General features: G+C 45.8%; 1 protein-coding gene across 1 annotated transcript in view; it reads left to right on the forward strand.

The window, feature by feature from the left end:
- LOC119169863 (uncharacterized) overlaps positions 1 to 13,892 on the forward strand; it is a 90,012-nt gene that overhangs the window by 60,527 nt on the left and 15,593 nt on the right. The window contains exon 7 of the mRNA XM_075886554.1: positions 12,760 to 12,904. Within this exon, the coding sequence (XP_075742669.1) occupies positions 12,760 to 12,904 (145 nt within the window). The remainder of the gene's footprint in view (positions 1 to 12,759; positions 12,905 to 13,892) is intronic.

The following is a 13,892-nucleotide window of genomic DNA, read 5'->3' on the forward strand; positions in this document are numbered from 1 at the left end:
GCTTTTAAGCAACAAATTGTCGACGTTTTCGGCCACCCCGAGGTACACAAGCTCCGTGCTGAACAGCGCCAGCAAAGGCACGTGCATCTGCAGGGCAGCTGCTTGACGAGCTACATTGAAGACGCGCTCAACTTGTGCAAGTACATTTACCCTTCGATAGCGGAGGCAGACAAGATTCGAGACATCTTGAAGGGTATAGACAATGACGCCTTCCAGATGCTGCTGGCCAAGGAACCACGGACTGTATCTGAATTAGCCACTCTGTGCCAGAGCTTCGAGGAGATGCGAAAACGATGGGTTTTGGCACGGCAGCCAGCGGCTACAGATGAAACTCTCATGTCGTTGACCCTTGGTGGTGAGCAAAAAACAAAGATCATGTCAGAAATCAAGCGATTTGTTCGCAAGGAAGTGGCCCGATAGTTTGCATGCCTGTAGTATTCACCGACAGCGGATGCCACTACTTTGTGTCTCGCACCCGCGATGTGACAGCTGATACAGGAGCAAGTCACCGAGGCAGTGCCGTCCGCCTTTCCGGCTACACTTGTCACCACGCACCGAACTTATGCGGCCGTTAGTGCAAGCCCACAACGACCACTACCTTTGTCGATGTCTCAACCTGTGTGAGTGCCAACGACACCCAATACAGACCATTGCTACGGAAACCCCTGGCGCACTGCTGAAAACCACCCCATTTGCTACGCGTGTGGGTATCTGGACCATGTCGTGCGCTTCTCAGCGACCTCGGCTGCATCGAGATACTCCGATTTCTCTTACCGGGCCCCGTACGACGCACAGCAAGAAATGCCACCTCAAAATGACCGACTGCCAGTTGACCGATACCAGCGAAACGAGACCGGCGACGCACTTTCGAATACCGACAGTCCACGTACCGTCGGTCACCCTCACCACTGCGCAGATCTCTGTCACCCCGGCGTCACTGAGCAAGCCCTCTCAAGACAGAAAACTAATTTCTGCAGGTTCTTATGCACGAGCTCCGTAATTGTCCAGTATGTGAGTCCTCACTTGCCTCCGCCATTGTTATAGGAGTGTTCGTCGAAGGTTTGCGTACTTGTTCACTTGTTGATACCGGAGCTGCCCTTTCCGCAATGAGTCGCAAACTTTGTCGCTTTATAATAAAAATCACCACGCCACCTTCTGGATTTTCGCTCAGTACAGCAAGCGCGCAACAAATTTTACTGGTTGGAGCATGTATGGCCAGAGTCGTCATTGAAGACGTTTTGTATACACAAAGTTTGTCGTCTTGGCCACGTGTTCGCATGACGTGATACTCGGTTGTGATTTTTCATTGCGCCACCATGCCGTCATTCACTGCACTCATGCTATGGTGGAACTTTCAGTCTTTCGTGATGCCCCGTATACCGACGTAGAACGATCTCGTGTCGGCAAGCTTGTTGTTGCCACCGACACTAGCGTCCCACCTTTTAGTGCCGTCATAGTCCCTGTCTGCTGTACTGAACTCTGTGGCATGATCCTTGTCTTCACGCCATCCAATATTTTTAGTCGCCACCACAGCACCTCGCTGCCATGTGCCGTTCTACCTCCCCATCGGCATACGACTGAAGTTTCTGTTTAAAACCCCAGCTTATGCCCTCTCGTTTCACACAGTATCAAGACGCTTGGTCACGTTCAGCCTGTCGATGAAAACGCCACTGTGTTCATTCAATCTCGTAAGACTGGTTCAAAATTCCAGGTGAATGCTGTGGCTCCTCGTTTTACTACGGATGATGGCTGCTCGAAGATATTTGATCGCTCCATCGACAGCACGCTCCCTGAGGATCAACGGGCGAGCTGACTGCGCTTTTTCATGAGTTTCGAATTTCATTTAATTTTCCGCAAAAACCACTGCGTTAGATGAACAGCATTGCTCATAGAAGCGACACTAGAGGTCACACTCCTTTGCGATGACGCCCCTACCGCATCACAGCAGTGGAACGTGATATCATTGCGACGCAAGTGAGTGATGACTTCAGCACGGTGTCATCACCCCTTTCTGAAGTCTGTGGTGTACACCTGTAGTGCTCGGGAGGAAATAAGATGTTTCCACTAGATTTCGCATGGATTACCGGCGTTTCAACATAATCCCACGGAAAGACGCCTATCCTCTTCCCCAAATTGATGACGCCATCGAATGCCTGAAAGGGGCTGAATACTTTTCGTCATGAGACTTGCGTTCGGGTTATTGGCAGGTGCTCGTGGCCGATTGTGACCGACCTTTAACAGCGTTCGTTACACCGGATGGCTTACACAAATTCACAGTAATGCCATTCAGTCATTGATATACACCTGTGATGTTCGAGCGAATGATGGACAGCGTTTTACGCAGCCTAAAGAGACAGATGTTTGTGTTGCCTTGCTGACGTCATCGTCTTCACCCCAGACTTTCTCACCCATGTGGACTGTTTGTGCACAATGTTTCGGTACCTTATCAAGGCAAACCTCCATCTTAACCTGAAGAAGTGCCACTTCGGAGCATGCCAACTCGCTATATTAGGTCATGTGGTATCAAAACATGAAATACCTTCGGACCCGGACCAAATTCGTGTGGTTGCTGAGTTTCCAAAGCCGACAACACTCAAAGAACTTAGGAGTTTTGTGGATTTGTGCTTATATTTTCGTCGCATCATGCATAAAATTGCATCGATAATAGCACCACTGACGAAACTACTCGTTGGCTCTGCTAACCTTCCCAGCTGGACCCAAGCATGGGACGATGCCTTCAGCACAGTGCGCCGCCTGCTTACGTCACCACTAATTCTACGCATCTACGACCCATGTGCTTCGACCTAAGTTCACCCTGACGCTGGTGGCGTCAGTCTTGGTGCAGTACTCGCGTAGCGCAAAACCGGGATTCCAGAATACGTCATGGCATATGCAAGCCGCGCCATCACAAACCCAAAAACCAACTGGTCAGTCACCGAGAAAGAGTGCCTCACCATTGTAAGCAAGTATGGTCCTTGCTTGTACGGACAGACTTTCGACGTTGTAACCGACCACCATGCCCTCTGTTTCTTAACATCATTGAAAGATCTTACCGGTCGCCTTGGGTGTTGGGTTCTACGCCTTCAAGTATTTGACATTCACGTCGTCTACAGATCTGGTCGAAAATATTTTTACGTGGCGGGCGTGCATGTCGAGCACTAGTGCCGTCTAGTGAAGACTAGCAGACTAAAGCCGACTTCCCTTTATTATATATATATATATATATATATATATATATATATATATATATGTATATATTTACGGCCACTCAACCACCATGCCTGCCCATATACATATATATATATATATATATATATATATATATATATATATATATATATATATATATATATATATATATATATATATATATATATATATATATATATATATATATATATAGGTATGGGATATGGCACAACGGGAGCGTTGTCAACAAGGAGCAATATAGTTATTTCCCAACAGTTTCGGGAGGGGTCCTCCCTTCATCAGGGGATAACTCATCCCCTGATGAAGGGAGGACTCCTCCCGAAACTGTTGGGAAATAAATATATTTATCCTTGTTGACAACGCTCCCGTTGTGCCATATCCCATACCTTCACGAAGACTAACTGGCCCATTGAATTATTACTCCCACTATATATATATATATATATATATATCTGCCCTTTTTTGCACAAATGTCCTCGAGCGGGAAAAGTACCTGTGGATATCCTCTCTCTTAGACGTCCTTTCGACACTTCAACCTCTGCGTACCCACGTGCTCTTCATCCCCAGCAGCGCATTTTGTGATAAGAGACATGCTAATATACAAAAGAAACTAGCACGCGGATGGTCGCAAATGGCTCTTGATGATGCCAAAACACATGCGATCTGACGTATGCGCGTTTTTTCATGATGATCCGCAACATGCTCACGCTGGAGCGTTGAAGACTTATCAGCAGCTTCACCAGCGCTACTGCTGGCGTGGCATATACACCTTCATCCAGTAATATATTCGAGGCTGTCTATTGTGCCAAGAACGCAAGTAGTTTGCCTATTCACGTGGATTCCTGCAGCATCTACAATGCCCTGCACGCCGTTTTGACCATGTCGGCATCGATCTATATGCACCGCTTTCATACACCGCGGCTGGTAATTGATCGGTAAGCGTCGTGGTGGACCATCTTGCGAGATACGCGGAAACAGCTTCGCTGCCTTCCGCTGATGCTCGAGATGTCGTCACTTTCATCCTACGGCGATTCATACTACGTCATGGTGCACCATGCGAAATACTCACTGATAGAGGTTTGTGTTTTCATCCAAAGTTCTTCAAGAACTTCTCAGCGCGTGCCACACGGCTCACCGCACCTCTACAGCCTACTACCCGCAGACCACTGGTCCAGCTGAGCGCTTCAACCGAACTCTGAAAGACATGCTCGCGATTTACGTAGATTCTGAGCAAACAAACTGGGATGCGGTCTTTCCGTTTGTGCCTTATGCGTATAATACCATCACGCAGTCAACAACTGGCTTTTCAGCTTTCTTTCTCATAAGGCCGTGAGCCATACGCCACTGTTTACACTATTTTGCCGTATTGCCCAGTCGCTTCCGAATTCAGCTCCGTTTCTGGAGTTGTACACCACGCTGAAGAGTGCCGTCAGTTGATGCACTTATTCACCTCGAAAGAATGAACCCTCAAAAAAGAAAGCCACGACCGTGACCAGCACTTCCCGACTTTCGCCGTGGGCCCTCTCGTCTTGCTGCGAGTGCATTTCTACTTTGCTGGCCTGTCGTCTAAATTTGCTTCAAAGCATCATGGTCCTTACTATGTCATGAAACACCACTTATCCATAACATAGCTTATTGAGCCCGTCAAGCCATTAACAGACAGGTGCTGCCTTGGGCACGAGACAGTGCCCGTTAGCAGCCTCAAGCCATATCTCGACCCTTTCTTCTGTCGGCACCATTGCTAGCCAGAATGGCTCCCCTTTGTCGCCGTAGTGTTGTAAAGAGAAAGCAGAGTGATATTACGTAGTGGGCCACGACCTTAGCCTGAAGAGCCGACCGCGAGCTGTTGGGATCCAACCTATGATTAATGTGCCGTGTTCGCCGCCACTCTCAGTGTCCGTAACCCTGCCGATCAAGTGCTTTACTCGAAGCAATAAACCACATTTCACCAGGCACTTCATACCACACTTTGCAGAACTGCTTCGAACGCTCACCAATCTCATTCGTTCTATCAGCACCCCGTTCATTGTCATTCTTTGGACGTCAGGAGCCCAGGCTGACTTAACTACCGCCAAGCAAGTGGTCCCAAACACTGTGCTTCTCATTCCTCCGCACAACTATGCCCCTACTCGGTTTATGGTGGACGCATACAGCGTGATTGTTGGAGCCGTCTTGCAGCAGTGCATTAATTACGAGTGGAGACCTGTTACAGCGTCTTCGGCCGGGATTTGCTAGCCATCTCCTAAGCTTTAAGGCAATTTCGTCATTTTCAGCAAGAATGCTCGTGGAACGTGCTGATTGATCATAAGCCACTGGAGCACGTTTATCAAACTCATCTAACTACGTGCCCCATGAACTCCGCCATCTCACTTACGTCTCGGAATTCGCGGCTGATATCCGTAATGTGAAAGGCGTGAACAACACCACCGCGGATGCCTATTCTCGTATAGCTGGGGCTGTCTCTCCATTTCCAGCGATTGACTAGGCCTAATTCTTCACCGCGCAGAAGACTGATGAAATCGCATTGCTCTTCAGGAGAACCCTTACTCTCTACGGCTACGCCTGATGCGACATTCGTTATTATCTGAGCCACTATGGTGGGATGCTCAGCTGAAATCCTCTACCCATTTGTTGCTGTTTCATTACATCGCAGTGGTTTCCACTTCTTACACGACATCTGTCACACTGGCATTCAGGCTACTCTAAAACTTCTCACCCAGCGATATGTCTGACATGAAATAAATGATTATGTGCATGCTTGGACACGCATGTGTCTCCCTTACCAGATCACAAAGGTCTCCCTTCATACCAGGGCGCCTCCCTCACTTTTACTTCTACCGCACCATCGTTTATAGCATATACATCTGTTCATTGTGGGCCCTCTGCAAGCGTCTCAAGGATGCTTTATATACTCGCCATGGTCGATCGTCTCACGCGCTGGCCAGAGCCTGTGCCCATTCGAGACATAATTGTGAGACCATTGCCCAGTATTTCATTTCTACGTAGGTATTTCGTTTTGGCTGTACTGCGTGACAACAGACCGTGGACGTCAATTCAAGTTCACGCTGTTTACTGTCCTAAACCGCATCCTCGGATCCAGAAATTGCATTACCACTGCTTATAATCCGTGCGCCAATGACATGGTGGCACGCCTTCACCGGCAATTGAAGACCTACCTGACCACCCGCCTCATAGAGCCACCTAGTTTGATGCCTTGCTACTGGTGCTTATAGGTTTACAGACTGTTATTCCAGTGAATTTAAAGAGCTCAGCAGCAGAGCTAGTGTATGGAAGCTCTCTGCGGCTCCTTAGAAACTTCTTCATATCAACGCAGATGCGATTCCAGCCGCAAGAGGTTCTAGAACGTCGCATGAACTGTACTCACACTTTCGGTCCACCCCAACCGACCTTCCGATCAATAATCAATATTTGTCCACCCTGGTCTGGCCGCTTCAACACACCTTTTTGTAGGCCACGACGTGGTCAAACCACGTATAACAGCATTCTACGACGGACCATTCCCAACCCTTAACCACACTTAAGAAACTCTTACTCTTCTACTAAACGACCTCGAAGGGACAGTTAGCTTGGAGTGACTAAAGCCGATGTACCAGGCAACCGCCATAAAAAACGTCTTTTCTACGCCTGACCTTTCGTTGGACAGCCTGAAACCCGTCAGATTTTGACTTTGAGTCGGCATGAGGGAGCGTCTATTGCCCTCCTTTACACGGCGCGCAAAACGGAGTATGGGCCACTGCAAAAGGAAGAAAATATAGGCAGCGCTTGGTGGTGGCGCGTGAAGCCAATGCTCTCGTTTTCTGGTGGCGTTGATTGTCGTTGAAGCACATATTTCCTTCACTCCTGCGGCGTAAGCTTACAGTACAATGTCAGAATCTTCACGTACATAAAGCACTTGGTGTCATTTTATATATTATAATCAATTGGAGCCCCCATGTTGAACTGTTGTCGAAATCTTCGAATCAGCAACAGGTGACTTAACACGGTGTCACTATTTCTTTCAAGAAAAGGAGAAATTACAAAGTCACGAGGCAATATTTGCTTCGCACGCTAACTACTGCATGCTTAGTTGGTCAGCACTATATATACGAACATACAGGAACGTTTTGTTTTTTAGAAACGTTCAGTTCGAGTTATGGTGAGCGGGTCATGATTAGCACAATCCTACTTCTTTTGACAACATTTCGCATGATCAGAGGTACTGAGGTGTATGACTTTCGTGTGTTGTGTTCATATTTATTTGTAGCAAGTTCTCTGCACTTATCAAATTGCTGTCAAGACTACAACGGCAGTTCAGTGACAATGGCACGCGAAGCAACGATAAAACGCTTGTTCCGAAAAGGCGCACTAATTTGTTTTCCAAATACTATTTTACTACATCACTCAAATTTTCGCTAAATATGAGAATGAAAGTATTGACGATCAGACTTTAAGCCAGAAATAAATAAGGCAGCATTTCTTGTCCAATGATGAATGACGCCTGTGTAATAACAGAAGTTCTATTTACCTGTTGGTAATGTACTGCTCCCTCCCTATAGGTATATTTATGGTATTTCCTGATGATGATGATGTTTGATGTTTTGTAGCGCAAGGGCCATTTCATGGCCAAAGAGCGCCAGCTCATCTTACAAAGTTTACATTTAGTTTACATTCTGATTCGAAATTGCGTTTTTTCACTGCTTTTTACTCATCTATAGCTTCGTCAAATCACGACTGTGTAAACAAGTTTATTTCTGGTAGTCATACTTGAAAAGTTTGTTGAAGCGCACCAAAAAACAGACGACAGAAAGGGGTGACAACTACAGAGCTTGCTCTCACAACTGAAGTTTTATTGGTCAGAAAAAGAGTTTAAAGCAGTTACTTGGTTTTTCGCACATGTGCAACAAAACAGGGTGCAACAGAAACCACTCGTATTCGAAATACAAAATTGTCCATTTTATTTGCCAATTATGATATTTTGCAAGCACTAAGTGTCAAGATACGCGTATTCTTTATCATACAGCACAATCGTAGCTTGGCTCTCACCGACATGTCTCCTCTTTCGGATGTGGTAAGATTCCACTATCTCACATGTCAGTTGATTCATATGTAGAAATACTATTACTGTTTCTTTAAACACAGGGTAACATCCACAGTTTTTACAGTGATCTGCAAGACGAGTGTTCCCTGGTGCCTTAACAGATGCATGATGTTGTCTAAAGTGGTCGTTCACGCATTTTCCTGATTGCTCTATGTAGAGTTTTTCACAAAAAAAGGAGTCATTCATGCTACTTCATTTAAGGACTTCACGAACATGTTTCTGTGGTTTTACGAAGCAAGCTTTTGAACCTATGGCATTACTAACGCGTCGACACAAGCTTGCTAGTTTGGTTACTGCCGAAAACTTAACGTCTGCGCAGTATATATCTCCAACATGCTTGAAGTTGTGTGCCAACTTGTGTGCGTATAAAATGACAGCCATTTTCTCTAGCTTCTTTGTCTCCGAACTGGATCTTTGTTTTTTGCTCTTTATTTTCTGACGAAGACCGTGAGTTAACTGTTTCGGGTGACCTGCATTGTGGAATTTTTCCACCTGACTATTGGAGCTTCTGCAAAGATGACATAAAAGATTTCACTATCACACTCTTTACCAACTTTGAGTTCCCAGAGGGGTAATCTAGTGTCACGGGTCCTGTTAATTAGGGAGGCGATCGCCGGGCTAATTCCAAGGGCCGAAGTATCGGCCCCCCGAACCGCACCACGAAATCGTGGACAATTTAGAAGTGGTCCTTTTTGGCGCACCAGCGGACTCCGGCTGTGGCCCAAAGAACAAATCAGAGCCGAGAGTTGATAAACAAAACAGAATTATATTCTCAATAATGGCAGATGAAAAGCAATACACAAGTATGCACACTCCACAGTAGTTGAATACAATATGTCACACACCAAACAACGTACTACACAGTACAATCAGCCACACTCGAAACAACGGACACAGACAACAATACGCACTACAATGCAGTCACATGCAATGAACAACCAAGACACTTAAAGACTAAAGAGATAGAAAACATATTCAGTTCAAAGTTCTTGGAACAAAAGTCTAGATGATACTCTTCCGAGAATCACTCAGTCAAAGTCCAGCATTGTTGTCGTTCCGCGGCCCCCGAAGTTTCTCTTCCAGGAAACCTCTTTCGTTCCGCTGCCTCGATGTATCTCTTCCAGGAAACCTCTGTCGTTCCGCTGCCCCGAAGTTTCTCTTCCAGGAAACCTCGACTGCCCGGAAGTTTCTCTTCTAGGAAACCTCCCGTCTTCACTTGGCCACTCTCCAAGCTTCAACCTTCTTCGCCGGAAACACGTCGGTTTCACACACGCAGCTGTTGCCACGTGACTTCGCTCGATAGCGGTAAACACACACTCTTGCCTGTAGCTCGAGTCGTCACCCCTCAGGTGGAAGTCATCTTCTTCTCCTGCTTTGTCTCCACGGACAAAACCTTCGCCGACTACACGGCGGAATCCCTACGCGCTCTGGCGCTAACTTCCGTCTTCTCCTGATCTCTCACCTCGGCTGCTCCATTAAATACCTTCCGTGCGAGATTCCACAAGGTTCTCGTCATTTCGTCGGCGCGATACGCAGCGAAGGCTGGGGAGAAAGGTCAAGACGATACGAGGGCCGTCCGCGACGGATGACTCAACCCGACATCGCCACGCCCCTTTCTATCGAGAAATTTCGAGTGCTTGCTCGGCCGCCGATGTGGGGTGAGGAGGTTCGGCGAACCTACGCTTCCGAGGGGAGAGAGTCGCGCGCCCGGGGAGTCTGGATGCTTGTTTTCTTTTTTTATCGCTGGCCTCGCGGCGTCTTTCCCGCTCGTTATCGCGAGAACTTGGCGGCGTGCCCTTTTTGAGCGCTCGTTTGTGACATCTAGCACTGGCTTAGCGCTTCTTGGCTGATAACACCAGCGAATGTGCTTCCTACCAAGCTCCAATTTTAAATACGAAAATTGCAATTTGTTGTTTTTAGGCTGCTGGGTAGTGAACTCAAAGCCCATGCTACTTTCTTTAAACACCTTTGTCACGTTCACTACCTCTCTAGAGGGATCAGTGCCATGAGGGAATACCAGGAAGTCATCCACATACTTGAATATATATTTAACAATACTAGAAATGTGCTGCTTAATACCCCGGTCAAATTTACTCAAAAGTATTTAGCTAAAGGTAGGCGCTTCAGAGGAGACTATACATATTCTAGATCGCTGGAAGAAAGACTTATTTTCCCAAGAAATAAAAGTAGACTTTAAATAAAACTACAGCAGCTGCCGGAATGATGCTACGTTGTTACGGGATTTTTTTTTGAAAATTTAAATTTCGTCGTTTTGGATAGTAATGCAGTCCTTTACTGTCACCGTCATTTTGTCGTGAGGTATAGAGTAGAACAAATCTTAATTGTTAATGCAAAATGCATAGCTTTGACATAGATTACATTCTGAAAACTAAAATCTTTGCCAAATGCATTGAATTTTTGCGACGATAAGAATCCTCCACAGTAAGTCCTTCAGTGTTGCTCTGCAAATAACCGGACACAGTTTTTCACCAGGTATCCCTCTCAGAAACAGATGCCCTTAATGGTAAACCAGGATTATTTGTCTTCATTTAAAACAACACCTGAAGTTTTTTCTCTCTTCACCTGAGATGCCAGATCATGCATATTAATATCATTTAAGAGAACCAGTGCTGTTTGTACGACAACTTTGCTTATTCCCGGTCTAGTGCAAAATACTTTTTCATCGCTGTTGCACCCTTTTCACAAAACGCCCTTCTATCCAGAATTATTAAAAAAATTTTTTTGTCTGCCACAGCTAAGCGCAATTCATCCTGAACCAGAAATTCACAGACGAGTTTGAGTTTATTTTGAGCCTTAAGAACGTCTCTAGTTGAAACAACAACGTCCACATACTGAGCAACGCACCTTGCTTTCTCGTCGTCGGCTGCTTGCCTGGATGCAGTCTTGGTGGTGGCGAGCTTTTCTGCACGGTTGAGCACTGGTTCGGTGTAATGTTTTGGCCCAAAAGCCAGAAGCTGAGTGTAGGATTGGGTCACCTGAGTGTTGCTCAAGTTCAGAACCTGTCATTCTTTTTCCGGCGTCTTTATTTTTATTTTCGACAAATGAGTCATCACCACTTGACAGAGTTCCTCCGCTGTTGCACCACTGGTCTTGCACCACTTCCTATGGAATTGCTGCCAGTCTTGCCCTTTTTTTTCGGCTGCACACTATTCTGAGATGGTCTTTGAAGCAACAGACCTGCCCAGTAACTCAGACCTGACGATGTGGTAAACTCTGCTGGTATGTCCCACAGTAAGCTTCATCTATCCAAAGAGGCTCTGTATATCTGGCGGGCACGTTCCCTGTAAAATATACTATGAAGCAACCTTTGCTCGGACACCACGACAGCGATTACTGAAGCAAAAAAAGGCTAGGTCAGGCAAACCATTAGGTTGTAGAGTGCCCTGGGTGCTAAAATATATTGCAGCAAGATGGAAAGTTGGGCCAGTTGGATTACGTTCTTAATTGAAACTTTTGTTGAAGTGGACTAAAAACAGACGCACAGAACAAGCTGACAAGGAGAGCGCTTGCTCTCACAACTGAAGTTTTATTAGTCAGAAAAACATTTAAAGTGGTTACATAGTTTTTAACGCATGTGACACAGAACAGAGTGCAACAGAAACCACTCGCATCGGGATTAGAAAACTGCCTATGTAATTTGTCATTAATATATTTTCCGAGCATTATAGGGGTTGATGGTAGGCGTGTTTTTTATCATGCAGCACAATCGTAGCTTGGCTGCTACAGTCATGTTCTCTTTTTCGGATGTGGTGAGATTCAACTATCTCACGAGTATGTTTTCATTATGGAGCCCATGTACGCCTCTATACTCTATTTTGTGGTACTCTGTCCTCAGGACTGCCTAAAAATAGCCTTAAGGCATTTTCAAGTTGTTTAAAACAGCTTGTCGCGTGAAGTTCCCCCAACAAGATGTGAAGAAATGTCGAAAACAATTGAATAATTTATTTCATTGATTATGCGATTGCCGGTGAGCAAGTTAGTTCGGTTGCACTAGAAAAATAACAGCAGCCACCTGTCTGTGTCTTCTTGCGCTTTTTTTGTTACAATGCGGTGATTACAGTTGTCATCAATACCTCTTACAGCAAAGTAATTGCAACCTAAACTGTTTTTTTCTCCAATGACGTGTTGAAGTCTGGATCTAAATGAAGAATAATGTAGTGCTACAAGATGTTCACTGCTGAGACCTTTTCGGTGCCGGCCATGATATTGCACAATTGCGGGTAATGTTATCCAAACTGTTTTTTTTTTCTCCGATGACGTGTTGAAGTCTGGATCTAAATGAATAATAATGTAGCGCTACAAGATGTTCACTGCTGAGACCTTTTTGGTGCTGGCCATAATATTGCACATTTGAGAGTAATGTTATTCATGTCGATAAGGTTATCGAGTGTTATAGATTATACATATATTTGTATTTGACGCTGCTCCAGGTGGTGGACATGGTGTCCCGCAAGAAGCTCGGTCCCAACCAGACGGGGGAAATATGCTTCCGCATTCCCACTGTTATGCGAGGCTACTACAAACGTCCCAAGGAGACTACAGAGTTTTTTGAAGGTGATGGGTGGTGCAAATCTGGTGGGTAGGCCCTGACTGATATTCTATAGTTGCAGTAGACATTAGCAGAAATATTTGGTTCTAAATGATAATCTCCTATGGAAGCCATACACAAATACTAAGCCAGACACTCTCTTTAGATTGAATAAAGACTGATTGCGTATTTACGGCACGTTGAAACTTCACCTGTATGAAAATGCTTCTTTGGGGAGTGCCGAATAAAAGATCGCAAGAATAATAGACAACATAAACTGGGATAAATAATTCTGTATATTGCTAGGTTAAACAAGGCAAGAATGAAATTACACCATCTCCCGCTGAAGTAAGCCATGTGTAGAGGCTAAGCAGCGGGCGCTAGCGCTTACTCTGACGGTGACGCTGGCGGCAATCGCAGCGTTGCGCAGGAGAGAAACCTGCAGAGGCACAAAGCACGCAGTGATGGACCGGTGTATCCTACTGGAACATGTCAATTGCTGATAATGCACATTAAGAGAGAGAGAGAGAGAGAGAGAGACAGAGAGAGAGAAAACACCGTTTGGACACATGGAATCGGTGTCCACTTTGAGTTCATTGCCGCTGCAAATTTTATTGTCCGACATCGCACAAGAAAAATTTCCCACTGGCACTACCTTGGAGGTCGAGATACAGTGGCTATATGTATGGGGTGGCCGGTGAACGGCTGTGCAAGGCGAGCAGTCGGTCTTTAGAGGCGAAGCTCCTTCTGCTGTGAGATATGTGTCCGCGATGTATGTAGTAGCAGTAGTCGTGGTCGTAGTAGTAGTAGTAGGTAACTACCTCACATTTAGTCCTTGGAATGTCCGCTATATGGTGGGACTTCTTTATGACGAATACATTATCGGAAGGTGCAAAATTGTCGTACTTGGAGTGTTCACTAGATGTACAGACAGATGAACGGACAGACAGACAGATGCATGGACGGATAAACGAATGCACAGGTGGACACATGGACGAACGGAAGCAAGAACGAAAGACCAAACGGAAGCGTGGA

The sequence above is a fragment of the Rhipicephalus microplus genome, chromosome 2 (genome assembly GCF_043290135.1).
Source record: "Rhipicephalus microplus isolate Deutch F79 chromosome 2, USDA_Rmic, whole genome shotgun sequence".
Classification (NCBI taxonomy): Eukaryota; Metazoa; Arthropoda; class Arachnida; order Ixodida; family Ixodidae; genus Rhipicephalus; species Rhipicephalus microplus.